This window comes from Solea senegalensis, linkage group LG12 (genome assembly GCF_019176455.1).
Source record: "Solea senegalensis isolate Sse05_10M linkage group LG12, IFAPA_SoseM_1, whole genome shotgun sequence".
In the NCBI taxonomy this organism is placed as follows: Eukaryota; Metazoa; Chordata; class Actinopteri; order Pleuronectiformes; family Soleidae; genus Solea; species Solea senegalensis.
Window position 1 is genome coordinate 18551514 of NC_058032.1, and position 20690 is coordinate 18572203.

Below are 20690 nucleotides of genomic sequence, written 5' to 3' on the forward strand. Positions count from 1 at the left end.
CAAAACTGATGATATACAGTTCTGTTATCTTTCAAAAGAAAAACATCGTCACATTCACTGTCACATTGGGAAATTGATCGTGGATGATTTTGTTCTATTGTAGACTGTGAGCTATTTCTCCAGGGGAAGTTACAGGTGTAACCTCACATCTTCAGTTTTAAAAACCTTCCCTTCTGCAGGGCACAGAGTTACTTTCTTCAACCAAACACTTCATGATTAAATGCACAGAGACAATCCAAGACAGCTACCACAAGAAAAACACGGCATCAGTAGTTTCAGCAACTATAAATAAACAAATGATGCCTTTTGTAAATGATGTGTCATAATGTTTGTGTATTATTATTGCTGTTGTTCTTTGTGTGTGTGGATGTGTTCTCTTTGAATTCACCTGCACACATGAGTCAAATCATCTCATCAGTGCAACATGGACCGGTGCAATGCACAAAGCTCTCTCATCATACACTATAATAACAGTGCAACCTCCATCTTTGTCTCTGCACTCTGAAGGTTTGAATTTATGACACCTGCCTACTTGTGCCTTTAAGTTCAACTGCCTCTGAGACAACACCTGTCACGCTCAGTAACCCCAGCTCAGATTCCTCTGCTGTGGACGCTTGTCTTCCCGCTGCCTTTTCTGCTCAGTTGGTTAAACTGATTCGAGAAAAACTCACCTGAACTGCTTCCCACTGAGAACTGTCTCTCTGTTCATTATTTTTAAACTAAAACACAAAGTCAATGTGGTAAAGAGGAAATACCATCAAGTTGTGCAACTCATCAACCCAAGTTGTAATATAACAGGTTTCTTTTACATTTTAATGTTAAAATTGCCAACAGGGTCTAGGAAGGACCATCATATCCTCACACAGCAGTTGCCGGGTAAATAACAATATAATATCTTGGTTTTTAGGAAATAGGTTAAAGCCTCATCCTGCAGTCTGAGCAAAAAGATTTGAGCTTTAATTCAAGACAAAATTGCTTTGCCTCATTACTACCAGGTGAAGAAACCTCCTGGTACCTTGATGCCATGACTTTTTTTAGAATTACCACTGTGCTCTGAGCCCAATTGCCACGAATTACTCGAGGGACGCAAACCCGGATGATAAAAGGCTAAAACTGTATATCATACATCCTTGAAATTTGGCAATGAATAATCATGGGACAGCAAAATAAATGAACTCTTCCTCTTCTTACTCCCAAACACCTTAAAACAACAGAGGAATATTCTGTTAGTGGCTTTTCCTACCATTCCTGTCTCACTCAATACTTCAGTTGCAAGGTCATGCTAACAGGGTGTGTGTGTGCGTGTGTGTGTGTGTGTGTGTGTGTGTGGGGTATTAAGTAACCTCATCATGTCCTTCTGTCTTTGGAGAACAGAGCCAATTTCACAATGAATTAGAAGGGAGTCTCTAACTAGGACATGAGCCCTCACCATGCACACACACACACACACACACACACACTTCCCCGCACATGTACACACACATGCACACACCATGCACAATATAACGTGTGCTAACTTGAGAAAGAAGCAAGAGATGAGGAGAGAGAAGAGTTGAATCATAGTCAACATGAGGGGAACGGTGTGTCACTAAATCCCAAAAAAGGAACGTAGGAAGATAGTGAGAAAAGAAGACTAAAAGAAAGAGAAATAAATGAGTGAGAGAGATATTAACACAGTCGACAGAGCAGGTTGGAGAAGAAAAACAAAAAGTCTTTTAATGCCTCCCATGTCCTACAGTGTTGTGTGTGTGTGTGTGTGTGTGAGGGCACACTGCTGTCGTGCAGGGGATGTAATGTTGCATGAGGCTTAGCATTATTCCAAAGAGGTGAGGTTTAACATTTTGCACCACAGTAAATCCCCTCTCGCTCTTTCTCTCTCTCTCTTTGTTGTTCTCACTCTCACTGCCTGTCTGTCTCTCTCTCTCACACACACACATACAGACACACACACACCAATGTACACAAACACACGTACCAACTCTCAGCAGGGTTAAATTTAGCCTGAATGTTGTGCACTTTGCCAACACACATTTTACTTTGAAATGCCCCTGAAATATGGATGAGACTTTTTGGAAAATGGCTAACGGGGTGTGTGTGTGTGTGTGTGTGGGGAGGTGGGGGGGAATAGAAAGAGAAACAGAGAGAGAGAGCGAGAGTATGCAGAGGAACATGACGCTCACCTGCAGAAAAAGTGGAGAATAAATGCTAATTGGATTAGCTCAGAGTTTTAACAGCGAGGGCTATAGATTATAGATCTGTCAGGTAAGTTGCAGAGCACCATGTGGTGTGATCTCTCTAAAATTAACTTAAGATAAGATTCCACCATTATACAACACACACACGTTTGCACTTCATTCATAGTGAGGACCCTCACAGCGGTAATGCATTCCTTAACTCTAACCATCTCAACTAAATGCCTAACCCAATCCTAAACCCTAAAACCAGGTCTTAACCACCAAAAAAGCCCTTTAAGGCGACATAGACCAGAAGCTCCAATTAACGCTGCGTTTGTGTGTGTATCTGCGTCATTACCTCGTTTATGAAACCCTAAAGTTTCAGAACAAACAGTTCAGCCACTGCTGAGAAAATAGGGTTGTATTGTTTTCCTGGGCTCTGCGAAGCGGATCGGCACTTCCGTAGATTGATGATGTCATCAGTAAACCACTCCATCACCACTCCTCTCACCACTGTAGCACCTCCTGGTGCGGGCACTAGTCCGGGCACATCGGGTTGCATACATTCAACCGCAGAAGAAGAAGAACTACTCTCGTTGTAGCTGCTGAGATGCAGAGCATCCACCGTGCCAGAAGGGGGAGCTGTGTATCTGAGAGCTGGCCTACCAATTACGTCACTTCCAGGTATCTGGCCAATCACAGGACAGTGGGAAAGCTCTCGTTGGCTAGCCAATCACAACACAGTCCACGTTCTGGGGGTGTGGTTTTGGTCTGAAACAGCGCGGCTGACGAGACCGTCAGTGAGGAGATATTTTGATCGGCTCGTTTGCAGCGACAAGGAGGTTTTTAACCATGAAAACAAGTTCATATATGTAAGTAGACCTCCATAACTAACATATATGTGTGATACAAGCATTCTATGTCGCCTTTAATCAAAAATATCTTCAGTACTTCCTCCACGACCGGAGCACAGACTCCGTCTGACACAGTCACAGGACTGTAATACAGCAGCAGGGTTTGTGATGCCGTTCACGATCAGCAGTGCTGTCGCTAAATATACCAAATTCATCTGTTAAATATTGAGATGTTAGACATTTCCCTGGTAATTGTTAGAGATAAACTGACGTTTTTAGGATTGTTAAGTCTTTTTAACTGAATACAGTTTGGCATTGTTTGACTTGATTCTCGTGTCACATCTCTTCCTGTGACGGCACCAATCAGTGGACGACAGTCTGGCAATGTCACACATAGCATTTGCTCAGCTCGCTTGGAGCCTATGCTAGTGGAAACGCAACTTAACCGTGCCATGCCGAGGCGAGGCGAGCCAGAAAACACAAAAAAGTATGCACCAATGACTCGTATAATGGCACAAGATGATACGACAAAATTACAAGGCGTGTTTTTTCTCCACTGAAGTACAACAGTCACTCAAATGTCAATTGAGAAGAACAAAAGCAGAAGTTCTGACATGGGTGAATAATAATGACAGCAGAGTCCTGTGAGGACCCCTATGATGACACGGATGTCTGTGTGCAGCCCACATGTAATGACTGTCCATGCTCCAGGTACAACAATATATTGAAATGCAATCAAACATGTGATCCAGTATGCATAAAACTCTATATGCAACACAGATCCTCATTCCAGTATAAATGGAGCGGCATGCAAGTGCATGTTCTTGTACGTTGTATGTTTGGAGGAGTCTGTAACACAAAATCATGTCTGACTTTGTTACGTATGCTTTAGCAAGATATTATGTGGCTGATGACGCATTTACTGTCTCATTATATTGCTTGTAAGGTTTCATCTACTTTGATGTACAGTATATGTTTATCTAGGGTTTGCACACATCAAATGACTTTTCAAGGACTTTCCAGGACCAATTCCCTAAAAGTCAAGGACCGTAATGTGCTGACACAGTTTAAGATGGGAGGGCAACTTGTAAGAGCCGCTTTGCCCATGATGGCATCCACGTTTATTGATGTGCAGCACACTCTGCATGAAGTCCTTGAGATCTTGTCATTCGCTCTCTCTTGCTTAACGTTACTCGCTCATTGTTCTGCATGGAATCTCATGTCGACCGCTACAGCCTGGTCTACGTACATCAAGCAATGCAGGGCATGACACAGAAGACGTGGTAACAGACAAGAGGGACATTTACCTTAATATCAACTAAACTTCTTACTTTTTTTTAAATCAAGGACCCGTTTTATCGTATTTACCATTTTTTCAAATGTGGATGAAACACTGGTTAATCCATAAAGGAACATGTGGGATGGAAGAGGTTTGACTAAATCCTGATGTATCAGGAGCTTCAAAAAATACAGCTAAATAGAGAGAAAAAAGAAAACATCAGGTTTATCACGTTTGCTCGTCTGTTTGATGTTTGACTGCCACACTTTGTGTCATCTTGTTATTCCCTCTGCTGCTTTCCTTGCTTGGAGGCATCTGATTTAATAATTCCTGCAGTTGAACTAGCGTTTGTGACACTGTCTATTTGCTCCCTCACTCAATAATTTAATCCAGATTAATCCAGTCACTCTGTGAATCCGACTGTAGCATACACAACTATAAGGAAACTGCGTCACATGGAAATGTCCGCTGTACATATATACAGCTGGAATTATTCATTTGGAGGAGAATCTCATTCTTCCAGTCAGGACACAGCATAATAGCATCAGAACGGTCAAGGTTGATTAATATTTTCTGCCAATGAGAAATCCATTCTGCAATTATATTGCTGGTACTTGGCAGAGATCGGAGAGCTTTTTATATTTATTTATTTATTTATTTATTTATTGGGGAAGGATAACAAAAACCCATCAACATTTAGTTTTCTAGACAGAGAGAGAGCTGTGGTGCAGGGCAGTAGCAGATTGCACCTGAAGGCAGCTCAGAGCTCTTGGAGCTCTTCACTCTGGAACATGATGGATATAAAAACAGGATTAGAGACTTCAGTCTGTCTGCTTCTCTCTCGCTCGCTCTCCCCCACGATCCATCTTTCTGGGTTTTTTCCACTTTAATATTCAAAGCCTCAAAATCCCTTTAACTGTTTTTTTTTTTTTTTACTTATTAATTTCACACACACTTAAGCTTATTTTATGTATGTTCTTGCTCACATTTTCATTTTGCTGTGTAAGACGCAAGAAGGATGTATCATTACAAAAAAAAACTAATTGTGGCCCGATTTCAAGGAAAATCATAAGTTATTTCTGTGCCAAATGAATGTTCCATGAACTTCATTTCTGACTTGAATGTACTAGTAATGACAGAAAAAATCCCCACCTTATTTTAAAATGTTTTGGCTTGATCGGTCTAATAATTTACATCAGTGTTTTTTGAACTGATAATTAACTTGAACAAGCTCAAATGTTTTTTTTTTTCTATTTCCTCATTCTTTGTCTGTTTTTCTCCTATCCCCCCTCATGTGTCTCTCTCTCCCTCAGCTGATCCTGAGTTATTCTTGCTGTGACCCAATCAGATGTGCTTGTAAAGGTCAGGCCACTGGAGAGCCTACCCACATACCCACTGGTTCTACATGAAGAAGATGTATTGAATTGTTTGTACAAATGTATAATCTGCAGTAAAAACATAGATTTAAGTCTAAGGCCTTGTTTAGACTGCAGCCTAAATCAGATTTGTAAGCAGATCTGATCTTCCTGACCAACTGTTTATATGTTGCGTTATATGTTAATGTTACGTTAAGTGATCAGATCCGATCTGTGTCTGTCCATATTGCAAGTGTCGGATCTAGTCTACATGGATTTTTACAGTTACAGGCCACACACTGGAAAAACAAGTGGTCTAAAGAGAATAAACTAAATGGATGAAATCTGTGCCTGTTTCTGTCCCAAATGGTTACTATATGTGGAGACTTTCTTCTGATTTTTCCACTGTGTCAATCGTTTTACGTGCCTCAAATTAACCTCCATTTCACCGGATCTACACCATTGTTGTTGTCGTCATTCCAGCTGTGCTGCGAGTCACACAGAAGACACTAAATCCTATCTGAACGACCAAGACGTTCTGATTGAAACAGATTCACTTGTGATTTGAATCGCATGTGTTTTTTTAGCTGTTGACACTGCCAAAACAAATCAAGCAATAGACAATCTGCTTAAAGATCTGATTTGGGCTGCAGTCTACACAAGGCCTTAGTTGCTGAGAGGTGAAGTATTTCCTGTCCAGGAGCAGAAGTCTTTGTCTATAGACTCTTGTTATGAAGGGTTCATGCTCAGTTGCTCCTCTCAGTACAGGAGCTTGTGGGGCTCTGGTTTTCTGTGCCCCAAACAAAGTTCATGTTTTACGTCAAAAGATACACAGAAGTGTTAGGAAGAGTGGGAGGAGCCTTATTGTGGGGGGGAAACAGAACCAAGGTGAAGAACGAAAACACAGCTCAGTCTCTGTTTGAGAGGTGAACGCGGCATGAAAAGGTTTTGGACTGATGGTTTGACAAAGCTGGGCACATACATTTTAGTGGAAGTTCCCATTATTTTGTGGAACAGCAATGTCAAGCCAACGTTTTATTCCAAGCAGAGTATCTTAATTTAACTAAACACACTGGTGTGATGCACCAGCAGGTGTTTGGTGCGTCCCACTGGTGATATATGGTTGCATCGCATATGAAAACAGATTCTCTCATCCTGCGCCGCCCCTGCCCAGCAGACCATGCCTCGTTCCATCCGTCATGTTTGCTCATATTTGTAATTCTGTGTGATTTGTGATTCAGGCACAAAGAACTGCATGTTGATGAGTATAAACACACACACACACACACACAGATATTTACATTCAGCCACTGACTAACGAGGAGCAGGCAGAAAAGAAACAGCATCATTTAAATGATTAAAGTGGTAAACGTGGTTTCATAAAACAAGACTTACTTCACTGGGGTATCACGAGGTACAGCAGGTCGTATTTTAAAGCTCCAGTGTGTAAATTATGTGGCTACAACAAAGCTAGTGTTGCAATCTTTAACCTAAAGTTAGCTTTGAACATTTGTTTTACCTCACTGTTTCAGAGAACCAGGGTTAATTCCTTAACCTAATGCTATCATTGAACATTTGTTTTACCTCACTCATGTTTCAGAGAACCAGGGTTAATTCCTTAACTTAAGTTTACACTTAGCTGCGTAGCTTCATCCTTCCATCCGTCAGTCGTGATGTAAAACACATCACTCTGTGTCACCACAGACACAAGAACAAAACACTGCCATATTGAGAAACACAGGGAGAGTCACATGGAGCTAATATCACTTGACGGTGGTCTGACTGAAACTGACATTTGTTTATAATTAAAAGTTACACACCACAACTTAAACCAAAAGGTTGGAGGTTTGATTCCCATGGCTCCTCTGGTCTGAAAACCCAGGTATTCTTAGACAAGATGCATGAAAGCACCGCACAGCTGTATGAATAGGTGTGAATGAGTGAATTACAAAACTGCTACTAGACTAGAAAAGACTATTACTACTGTATTATAATTTGTTTACATTAAATGTCAAGTCTTTCATTTATTTTTTAGTTGATTTTGTAGAAGTGTTTCAAAAGCATATTATGGACTACAGCTTTAAGAACCTGATGAAGCTGCAGGTCAGTCAAACTCTGACTTTGCAAGGATCGGCATTATCTGTGACAGATTGTGATGCTGCAGGCTTCACTGAGCAACAGCTGGAGCACATAATGTGGTGCTTATCTGTTCGGGTTTGGAAAGCAATCTTCATTTTGGTTTGATAAAATGTGTGTAAACATGGTGCTGCCATATTATTGTTTGTATTTGTTTTAATGTATTTGAATAAAGGTTAACGATGTTTCTATAGTCTAAATCCTGTTTGGTCCAGCACCAAACAAGACTACCACTTTAGTCCAGATTAAAATGCCTTAACAACAACAGGAGTGTTGATGCTTTTAGTGAATTTACTGTAACCACAAGCACAATTTGACTAAAGTTAGTGATTTGCTATGAAAATGAAATGGCTGAATCTATACCACATCACTCCTGGCAGGTTCTCTTGACATCCCTTTATTCTCTTCTCTTCTGTTTTAACTTAAAGCCCAGAGTAACTGAATGTATAGCCACAGAAGAAAATGTATTCAAATCCCACCTTATGTCTGCACATCATTTTAATTGTTATGCATTTAAGTAGCAGGCTGACCCTGTTATACATATTAGAGTAAGCTCAAACATTACACAGCCAGCCTAGAGTTTAGATCCAAGGATATCCCAAGGCTTAAAACTGAACAGAATTGTAAACACAAGAGATTACCGAGCCTTTCAAAGTGTACACTTCCCTCAGGCACTGCAGTTAATTAAAAGCTGTGAATGTTTAAAACAGCAACAATGAGCGGCTTTACTGCAACATTTTCCCTACTGTGGGTTTTCCCTAAGTCTCAGTCTATTTCCAGCATGTCTTTTCAGCTAAGTGTATTTTGCTAGAATCAACACTATAGCCAACAGCTGATCTGCAGGCTCCGCCTGTGTCTTTACTTTAATCTCCATTTAATGGTGAAAACACAGCGATAAAAGTAGCTGCCAAGAGACACAGACCTAACTACGGAATCAAGGACAGAGATGTTTTTCCGAGGCCTGGCACACACTGACAAATGTCTCGGGGGCTCCTTTGACTGACAGTTATTTACAGCGAAGGCGTGCTGCTGGAGATAGCGAGCTGAAGTTAAAGAAATCCACGATTTTACCACGTGAGTTGGATGCATGCTTTTCAACAGCAAATGATGCAGCAAAAATGCTGAAGTACCATGACACAGTAAATCCCTTGCAGCTTGTCAGACGTCAGCCATGCACAAACACATGGATACACAACGTATACATTCATGCATCTGTGCAGCCACACAACTCTTGCTGTGGGTAATGAGGGTTGGATCTGGAATGGCCAGAGTTGGCCCCAAGTTCGCTGTTTGCAGAAATAGGAAAGAAAAGAGGCTGACAGGACGAGTCAAAGGTCTTAATGTGGGCGAATACATGGAGGGGAGAAACTGAAAGAAGGGGAAAAAAAGTAATAAGAGTCACAGAGGTTGTCTGGCTTCCCAAATAGGACGAGATAAATTGGCCTCACAGCATTTTGCGTGTGTAGCATCTACACACACAAACACACACACACTGCTCAGTTCATTCAAGCTTATATTATATCCACATATGTTTGCTTCGCTGCTCAATTCTGTAACTTATCTGATAATAACAAGAAACAACACAGGGTGACACACAAGACAAAGTGAGCAGAGTTTGGAGTCTCACAGACTTGTTGTGGACTGTGTGTGATTTCATCGCCTACGGTTGTAGTGAGTCCTTCAGTCCCACTACTTTCAGAGTCTATATCTCCAGCACGGTGTAGAAGAAAGTGGAAAAGGCTGGAGAACACTGTAACAGTGTCAAACCACTCACTTGTATTTTGTAATATTTCTTCAACTCTGTCAAAACACTCACCTGTATGTTTGATCACATCTTTACTCTTGATTTATAATTTACTTTTATATTCTATATAAAGTAAATTAGAATTTTCTCAATGCATAACTGTGTATTTTAACTCTTGCTCATATACTTATAAATGTTCTTGTTTTTATCAATTGATTTTAAGGTCCTTTTACTGGTATTTAAAGCTCTTTAGTGCTCTTGGGCCTTCTTATTTATCTTTGTTTATTTCCTTTTACCCTTTGAACCTCTAGAAACCCCAGATCTTCTTGTTTTGGTCTTTTAATCATCTCAAGAGTAAAAACTAGAACTCTGTGGCAGCTTTGTGTATGGCCTATGTTTGGGGAACAGAAAACCTGAGGGCAGCACAGAACATTCATATTTGTACAAGTAAACCTTTTTAGTCTGGCTAATAACAATATTTTTTTAATGTTATATTATCTCATGTATCGGTTAATTTTCTTAAATGTTGTTATTTTATTTTAGTCCACTTATTCTATATTGTGTCTTTCAGTGCCCCTTGTCATTTAGCCTTCATTCTCCCCTAGTTTTAGTTACTTTTACACAACCTCAGTGTTTCCTTATTGATGATAGTGTTTCCTCTTTAATATCCAGATATTAATCTGGAGGAGAAGGAGCACTACATGTATACTATGTATACTACTATGTATGTGTTTTATTACCAGATTACCAGATCATGTAATCACATCTGAAGGGGAGTAATCATTTTCCATACGTTTTCTGCTGAGACAGGTGAAAGTACAACATATATTGTGTTATTTAACCAAACAAATATGCCTGTGGTTTGTACTGAAAGGTTAACAGCGATTGTTGTTTTCTCGTACAATTTTAAAAAGGTGCATTCGGATATGCACTGAAACCCAGACATTTTCCTGAAGGTGCCAAGAGGGACTGTGTCTGAGAGTGTAAATGTCTGATATTGTCACTTGTCATTCTCTGGAAATATCCAGTCAAGTGAGCCCAAGTGAGAATGCAACAGGAACATCTCAGAAACATTCAGAGTGTGGGCAGGTGTCCTGTCTGTCTGCTGCATGCTTGACTAAGGTTGTCAGCATTTGCTTGAATGTTCTGGGGATCTCCCTGCTGCTGTGGACCTATCCATCACCCTGCATTATTATGTAAAAGTGAAAATATCAGGAAAGACGTTTATTGAAAAACAACAGACTCATGGAACACAAAGCAGAATCAGCATGATAAATAATGTGATCAGATGACTACATACATGAACCATAAAAAGTGGATGGAGTCGAGAGGACACCAATGAAGAAGTAAAAGAAAATATTGTCTAGCCACCATTGGTTGCAAAATGCAGTCCTTATGGATGGAAGTCTGTGGGAAAATGAGCCTATACGTCTCACTCATTTATAACTTCAGTAAACACTTTCCTGAGGAGTTAATCACTAGTTCCAGTTCTTCTACAATAGATCATGATGTCAGTTTTGTAAAATGTGTTACCAATTAGAGGAAAAGGTTATATAACTCACTTATTTAGGTTCAAAGATGGTCGTTTGTCTCTGTCCCTGTGATGGACTGACTGGCAATCTGTCCAGGTTGTACCCTGCCTTTCCTCCTATGTCAGCTAAGATTGGCACAGCGCCCCCCCCCGCTACCCTCATGTTAAGGATAAAGCGGTAGAAGGTGGAATGGCTGGATATGGGTGACGTCACGACTGGTTGCCACTTGGTTAAATCACACTTAAAACTTGAAAAGTGTGCCAGAAAGATAATTCAAAATGACAACCGAGCAGAAAATATGTGAGTACGGTATGTAATACGGTGAGAAAGTGTTGAAGAAAAGCTCCCTCTACCTGAAGACAACCCAGAAAATGTGTTTCCAATAATTCTGTGGCAAATGGAACAAAACCTGTTCATATCTGCTCAAATGAATAAGAGTGAGCTGTCCATCTGAACCCCAGCACAGAGAGCAGGAGAGACAGGGCCAGGTCACTTTAGTAAGAGACCTGGCAAATCTCAATCTCAGCATACTGTAAAACATTACAGTTAAAGCTGTATCCTCATTCACTGCATGCTGCTTATCACAACAGAGCCTCGGTTATGTGTTCCCAACTGTGTGTGTGTGTGTGAGAGTGTAAGAAGGAGAGAGAGAGCAAAAAGGCACATGATGGTATGTTGTCACGACACCCAGACAACATTAATATTGCACATGTACATTTAGAAAATAACTCTCTTCCATGCACGCACACACACACACACACTTTAACTCATAAGAGCAAAGTGCAGATGTTTTTTCAAAATTGAGTCAAAAGCCACTGAAGCCTTAAACTATCTTTCTTTTTTTAATCTGGCAATAAGACAAATAGTACAAATAAGCCAAACACAATAACACACAATGTTGCCAGGAATGTAAATGTATTCAATTGTTTAAAGGCAGCTTTGTATTGTGCATTCAAGGAAACTGTAAAAAAGTCCCGTAGTAATGATGAATGATGTATTGCTGACTCGAGGCACCTGTCAAAATAATGGATGGAGTCAGTGGGAAATCAGCCATATATTAAAAGTAGGCAGAGTCCATATTTCTGCCATGGTTTTATGTCCACTCTATTTCGTTGATGTCCGCCAGTTTACCTAACAAACTCACTGCGAGTGGTGTCATTCATCATCGAAAAGAAAGAGAGAATTATGCTATATTGTGTTGAGTAGTGTAACACTATAGTTTCCAATACTCTTTAAATCAATAGAAATCCATATTTTTATTTGAGGTAACAGTTTAATTTTGGATGCCTTTTAATGAGGTCTGCTTTAGCATCTCTGCTATAACTTCTGGGTCAAACTCCTATGAAACATCAGAGTGAAATGTATGGTACTACTACTTAGCCAGTGTGTTGTTGTTGTTTTGTTTTTGTCATTTTTGTGTGAATTTGTCACCAAAGGATCATGATACTCATTACTGGTTGTTGTCAAAGCTCTCCCCTTAAAGCACAAACTCACAGGGGAAGCAAACCAGACAACAGTTCCCATGATCCCATGCTGCTTCCCAACATAATCAAAATATTCTTTTTGTTATGGTTTTGACCGCTAGCGGCAGGAAGTAGACAAACGTCTGCAGCAAATGTATGGGTATTTGCTTTCAATGTTGCTTTAGTTTGATGTCAGGTCCCCAGGACCATTTTGTGTGTGGCCCCCAGATTCCCATAAAAAAATCTCTGCTCACACCTGCTGTGAACAGTCTTGACTTAACGTATCCCTTTCATCCATCCATTTATTTTATTTTATACGAATCTTTGTGATCTTTTTGAGACTATGTGAGACTTGGCTTGGTTGAAAGCAAACTTTGTTGTCAAATCTGTGCCTGAGCATGTATGCAAAGAGGATTTTACCTTCAACCACATGCATATGCACATACATGATCTAAAGTGTAGACATCAGAAGCGTTTAAGATAATAAGGACAAGATCAAAATCTTCTATCTGATCAAATCACCAAAACATCCCACTGACTGTACTTTGATGCTCCAACAACCAGCTTCCACAATGAAAAAGCCACAAGTCACGTGTCAAAAAGAAAACTGCTCTATTAGATCAGCTTCACATGAATTCATCCTCACTTTAGTCCTTTCTTTTACATCCTAAGAAGCGTGGTGACAACAGCTGCTGCAAATGTTAATGAGCTCTTAACTCAGACACTGCAAGAACTATATGGCCAAAGTATATTTTCACCAGTGCAACATATCTGTTGAAAAACAATAACATGTTCTTCCACATATTGTATATATTAGGTCATCTCCATGTTCTCCTTCATAAGGCCACTCATCCATCAGTGTGTCACGTCTTACCTGTCACTTTGAGCTGGGTAGTCCGCCGCACCACTCTCGATCCATACTGCAACTCACAGGTGTAGTTTCCTCCGTCGCCCTCCTCCACCTCAGGTATCCAGAGATGTGTGGTGTTCACCATGATGGAACTTCTCCATTCAACGCGCTCACACTCCTGACAGCAGACACAAACAAACGTGATTCTCTTACAATTGTCTGGACATGCTGTACTGTAGGTGTGTGTGTGTGTGTGTGTTAAGGCTGTCACTTTTTATTCAAAAGTCTGATTCCTGTCTAAAGTTGAGGGAGAAAGTTATTTTTATATTCTGAATCAATCAGAAAATTGATTAGGAGCAGACAACAATGTACAACAACATTTAGCTTAGCTGTTCGCTCCAGCCTAGTGAGGGAGCAGAGGAGGCAGAACAACGAGTGATCAAGTGACTAATGGTACGACGAGTAATAATAAATGAGGTGTGTCTTACCTTATACCAGGTCATCTGTGGCTGTTTGTATGGAGCCATATAGTCTTCTATATCAGGACACATGATCATTTTGCTGTGAGTTATCTCAGCTTTCTCCAGATGGCGGATTTTGCTGCTGAAGCATTTGCCCTCATCACTCTCCTCCACCGTCATGGACATGGACACTTTCATGCAGTATGTTGAGTTCCTGAACAGATTAAAATAAAAAAAATAAAAAAATGGGAAAGTTGCCGTTAGCAAGTCAACCTCTAAATTCAGGATATGCAGTTTTATTGGAGAAAACGAGTGCCTGACAAGACAAAAGCACCAATAAAACCTCAAGTTTAAGTTCAATTTAAACTGACATTAGAATCATAAATAATAACTGCAACACTAAAAGTGTCAGTTTAATATCAGATGTAATTTGGACCGAATACACTCCGGACTATTTTTAACTTGTTCACTAAATAATTTATTAATTAAAATAGTTATTTTAACACTGCAATATTGTCACAAGTGATTCTATCATCCAAAACCAGACTGTCTGGTGCTGTAGGAGTTGGAGTTGACATCAAAAAGAAATTACAGGTTGTACAAAATCCAATAAAAACAACCAAAAAAAATTTTTTGGAAGAATTGAATCTCTGTAAAGCCACAATTTCAGACAATGGAGGAATATGGGGAACATGTATTCTCTTTTGTGCTCATAGCAGTGGCTAAAAGGTCAATAGTCAACTTAAATGTAGAAACTACAGTATAACAATACTGACAAAGACTTAGGTCTATTCAGCTTTCCCAGCACGCAGTTAAAGACAGGCTTCCTGATTTAGGCTCATAGCACATTTGAAATTAATGATTAGATGATAAGACAAGATAAGATAAAATTACTTTTTAAACCACCAAAGTGTTTAAAAAGTCATAAACAGGGACCAACCACTTCTAACTGAATTCTAATGTAGCTCCATGTCTGATGGATGTGTAAACAAACACGTTTACTTTATTTGCACAGTCGCTTCACACTTGCATGATATATCTGATTGGGATCATAGACACAAGGACAGAGCTGAAATAATAACTAATACTTATAAAAAGACAGATGCTCCATGTAGACTGCGCTAGAAACATGTGAGTGTTGTGTTTATGTGGGAGATTTGAGCTGCTAATGTCACTAAAATATCACAACAGGCATCACGTCATTATGATGTTTCTACCACTTGGGGAAAAAAAAGTTCAAACTACTCATTTTGTAGCACTAAAAATGGCTCAAGGTAATTGTTACTTGTTAATCCTGCAAGTCTTGTTGATGTGTGTTCTTCCAAGTTCACCTCCAGACACAAAAGACCACATTGATCTCATTCTCTCTCTCTGTCTCTCTCTCTCACCCTCAACGCTATCGTTCTCTCACCCAGGCAACATACACACACACACGACTCACCAATTGTCCCCTAACTACAACCTCTCATGACTCCAAACCACTTATTCCATCAATGCTGCAAATGTCTGTCTGTTTCTCTCCCTCTCTCTCGTGTGTGTGTGTGTGACACAGGACTTTCTATAATTATTGATATAAAAAAAGACGAGTGAGCACTAAACTAGAGAGTGGAAAGCTTTTTTTTTATCATCCATCCTTCATGTTTTCTCAACCTCATCACCTTGCTTGGCTACAAAATGAAATGAACAGCACAAGCCATAAGAAGCAATATCCTTCATGGAAAAGAAGGCCTGAGGCTAAAATCAAGGCTGTAGACATGTTAGCCATCTCGCTGAGCTACAAAGAGGTGTGGTAAATACAGAACTGCCTAAGAAGCTCTCCATACCTGTAACCCCTGTAACACCCGAACTAAGACAGAGGATCCAGTAGATTCCAGGAACAACATACAGTATAAGATCTCTGTTCAGCAGAACACAGTCCTAGGAACAGCTAATATACTGTGCAGAAGCCTTAGGCTCCTAGGCCTCTGGTAGAGGACGCAAGATTGGAGGAGACACAACACTGCCTATCCAATCCAGGGCCTTAAACCTTTTTGTCTTGAATGGCCTTCCACTGGTTGCAAAAATATGTCATTTTGCATGAATGCCCATGAGAAAATAAACCTACTTTTCATCTGATTTTTAACATCAGAAAAAGTTTCACATCCTCTTCAATAAATCATGATGCCCATTTTATAAATGATAGAGTCAAATAAAGGAGTATGCTTTACAGCTTGGCTATGTTTTGCAGAGCAGATGTCAGACATGGTCCTCATGCTCTCAGTAAGCTCCACCCCCACACTTCTTCCCCAGCTCTTATCCAAATGGTCTGAACTGAGTGATATCATGGTGGGGTGATACCAGAGACTTAGAAGTCACAGATCTACTCACATTATTGGGCGATTGTGCATGATACATATTGACCATTGTCAAACTTTATATAATAAATCCAAGTGTTGCTACATAATGGCTGATACAAACCCCTTTTTTGAAATCTAGCTTTCAGAACTGCACACATCTACACGAGCAGCAGACATGAACTGAGGTGACCTAAAATGAGGAGAACTGAAGCAGACTTTCTCTCATTTTCCTCTCTTCTCTGACCGGCCACACTTTCCTCTCTTCTCTTCCCCACTCTTGTATCAGGCTCTGTCATGGTCTCCTGCCCTCCATCTGTCCAACCCAGACACCGGATGTCAAACATTACAACAGTAAAAACACTATCTATGTACCAAAAAAAAAACATTATGCACATCTCACTATAAATATGACAATTCAATTAGACTGCTGTGCAAACACTGTGTCAGAGGCATTTAGCACATGCTGTGCACCTCTTATGAATGCAAATTGTGTGTATGCATGTGGGTGTATTTATATCTGGAGCAGTGTGCAATACATGTAAATGTTTCAGTTAAGAAAATGTCCCAGAGGGAAAAGACACATGTGACGAGTGTCAGGGCCCACTTTCTGAAAACCTGAAATAATCCTCTGAGGTTCACAACAAACCATCAAACATGACTCTGATCAAAACATGAAATCAATAATTCCCATATATATTATTGTTTTCATGTGAACATGGGGATACAAAAAATAATCCGTCCAGATCAATAATCAGTCCACTTCACTTTATGTCTGAACTTGCACATTGTTCAACACATGTATTTGGTTATTACAGCTTGGCTCCATGTAATATTTAAAAAGGTTTAAAGTGCTTACTCTCAAAGTGTGTAATTATCCATCAACATAAAAAAAAATTATAATAATAATTGATGAATTCAAATTGCTTACTACCTGACACTGGCTACTTACACATAAAAGAGAAATGACACATCATTTAAATGCAATGGCTTTTGTTTTATTCCTGTGTCTTAAAATCTATTGTACATTATTACAAAAACATGTAAAACTTAATTACTAAACTAAGACTAAAGACATTATTAGTATTATTTAATGACCTTTCACAGCCCACTATCCCTGCACTTGATGCATGATTAATGCATGCCTAGTAACCAGGTCAAGGGCCCACCCACTCCTCATTGCTCATTGTTAACTAATACACGGCCCGTGTACTAGTAGTACCTGTCCCAATCCCACATAAATGGGAGGGTTTTCCTAATCTCTGCTCAAATCAAACATGTGGACCGTCTGCTGCGGCGACACCAAGAGAGTGAGAAACCAAAAGGAAAAAAAAAAAAGAAGCTCCAACCTTAAAACTGGATTGGATACCACTTGTGGCTTCATGATGTTTGTTGCGGTTGATTTGATGTTTGTCTTTTCATCAGTCATGAAAGAAAAAGCAAAGTGACAGATAAAAATAAATAAAAACAGAAGATGTGATCATTTCATCCCGAACATCACAGCAGCTTTAGTGTATTTTCACAGACTATCTGTGGTGGAAACTTCCCTTTAATTGGTCTGTTCCAAGAAGAGCTACAGTTAATTTGTCCATACCCTAAGAACTGTAAAAGTTTTTTTTGTTTTGCTTATTATGCAACTGTAGCAGGGTAAATTGGACTATGGTGGGCTGCCACAGTCCACTTCACTGAGGGGAAACACTGACATTTGTTTCATTCATTTGCTGTGCTAAAATGGTAGTAGGTTGCTTAGTGTTTAGGTTTTATTTAGTATACTGACATGTTACTGGTATCAATCTTAATACTACACTTTATACCACAACAGTGTATTTTCCAAATGGTCAAACCATTCATTTTTAGAAAATGTAAGTACAATATAGTGTTAGGAACACAAGGCATGAATATATTGGAAAAAAAAAAAGTTTGTTTGAATTGTAATAGTACAAGTTATCATCAAAATTATAATAAATCCCAAAGAAAGTAAAAACTATTAATGGAACATAGCCCTGAAGACAGCTGCTAATGTGAATATCTGTCAGGAGGAAAGAGGACATTTATGTGGCACCGGACTTTATTAAACAGGCGTGAAAAAAGGCTGCAAGACACAGAGCAATGGGCAGAGATCAAGAATGTGTGAGAGAAAAAAAAATGCCACATGTTAGATTGCACTGGGATGGTAATTGCAGTTTATCTTGATCTTATTAGAGATGGGCTCATATTTCATTGCTCTAAGTTATTTCATTCACATGAGATATGCACAGGCAAACAAAGCTCTGCTGTTTATCAGGATCAAAATGAGTGTCCATGTTATTTACACACTAATCTGTTTGCAGAAACTCTGGCAACTGCAACTGAAGATGGTGCAAACCTAATATCACACTGGAGGCAGCAGAGCAGTGAAAGTAGGGATGCACCAAAGCCGATACCAGTATTCGGTAACAGGTCCGCTGCTTCCCGAATTTACTCATCTGTATTTTCAAAACTTTCCCGATAATACCTGCACTGGATACAACTTTATGTATTTTCAAGTGATCCAAGCAGGTGCGCGCAATGTCAGCAGTTTGGAAATACTTTAAGATAAGTAATGACTGTGTGACGTACTGCAAAAACAAAGGAAATGGCAACTTCCAACACTTTTGGAGGCGACTGTATTTTGTTCACAGTCAAAGTGGGGCAAAAAACAAAATGTGTTTTCCAATGTTGTTGCTGTAATGCTATTATTAACTACTCAGTACTCAGTATTGGTAAGTACTCACATTTAAGTAATCATACTTGTAATCAGTCAGAAAAAAGCTAGTTGTAACCCAAGTTACAAAGGGAGCTAAATCGAAGACAATTGCCGATTTTCCACTATACAGTTAGCACGACTTTTGCTTTTCCATGAATGATAGTACCTGGTACATTTTTAGTGCCTGCTGTGGTGAGACACATGATTCAAACCAAACAACTGTAGATCAGTTAAAAAAAAAAAAGTAAAAATCCTGAAAACATGCGTTACTCTCCAACATTTAGCAAGGATGTTTCTAAAATCTCAATATTAATAGCCGGCGATCGCGAGCTAAATCACAATCATGCTCAGCCGCATAGAGCCGCTGCGTTGAACGGTATAATGGAAAAGCACCACATGTCCAAAGTGTCTGCTGTGGCAATGTTGAGTACAGACTTTTCCAAGAGCTCAGTTTGGATGATGTGCTGATTGAGCATTTTTGTGATATGGTTTTGTCATGACATTTCACAATTTAAGTTGTACACACAACATGAGCACAGCGAAAACAAAACTACAATGCAATTTGTCAACGCTTGACGATGCCCCGCTCAAGGTGAATGGGGCACCTGACGCCTCTGCATTCATGTGAGTCAGCGTTTAATGCTAAGCTAGTAATCACTGTGAATCAGTAGCAATTATCAGTGGAATTTTCTTGAAAAGAAAGCAATTTCAGGTGCAGTCGCTGCTGATTCAGTTACTTGTATGATTTTAAATGAGTTCATAACGATTATGCACTCTAGACTAGACGAGTGAATGTATCACAAATGTACATCAGGTTTGTGGACAGTTTTATGCCCAAACACCATGTTTTGCCCCTTAAGTTACAGCTGTCAAATTAACTTAAGTGACACATTATCTTATGGTTTCCTACACGTTTGTCCTTCGCTGCTCCGTGCAAAGGGTTTGCAATAAACATGCCTCACAGATATGGGTAAGCTTGACAATTTAGTGCCACTAAAATGTGTCCAATAAAGCTGCATCCTGTCCCCATGGAAATGACTGAGGTGAAAAGGGAGATTTAACGGGTGAAAGGAAAGATTTGTGGCTGCCATTATGTGTCAAAAGTGAGATGTTGACATCAGTCACCCTCTATCAGCGAGCGTCTACGTCAAGTCTTCTTATATATTCATTCACGCGAGTCCTCACACTGACAACTGTCCTTGACCCTTACCATACCTCTTATCTAAACTAAGTTTGACCATGAGTCACATTCTTACAATTGTTCAGCTAATTGCTTACTAAATGGATTCGTTTCTCTCTGTTCTTGTTGCCCTCGTCTCTGAATTTGAAAGCGACTGGCCTTTATTCCTACACTTTAATCTGTTACAATGTCCACAATCACTTCCAAAGTGTCCTCAAAGAGTGCGGCATCACACAGTAAATACTGGGCACGCTGCACTTTGGCTGACTACTCACAATTAAAGCGTGTGCACTATTTGTGTGTTTGTCTACACTTATGCGACAGTGCTTTTCAAAAAAAAAAAAAACACTAATTCCATTCATCTGAAATACAAAACCAGCCACAAATTAGTCTCCGAATGAATTTATAATCCGCTGTATCGTCTCTGTCAATAAATCACGCTCACCCTCCCTGCAATTACCCTCCTATGATCAGGGCAGGCTGCTGGAGGGTGTGTTGAATTATGGTGCTAATAGAGGGGGATGTATCCTGGGCAGCAGGCAGCATGTTTATACCTGGACGGAGCTGCAGATTAATTTGACTATCAATCTAACTAACAGGCAGA

General features: G+C 39.8%; 1 protein-coding gene across 2 annotated transcripts in view; it reads right to left on the minus strand.

Annotated features, from left to right (window-relative positions):
- il1rapl2 (interleukin 1 receptor accessory protein-like 2) overlaps nt 1-20690 on the minus strand; it is a 150168-nt gene that overhangs the window by 117166 nt on the left and 12312 nt on the right. For both annotated transcript variants that reach the window (XM_044039518.1, XM_044039519.1), the window contains exons 3-4: nt 13876-14062; nt 13412-13565 (exon numbers count right to left, since the gene is read on the minus strand). In XM_044039518.1, coding sequence (XP_043895453.1) covers nt 13412-13565; nt 13876-14062 — 341 coding nt within the window. The remainder of the gene's footprint in view (nt 1-13411; nt 13566-13875; nt 14063-20690) is intronic.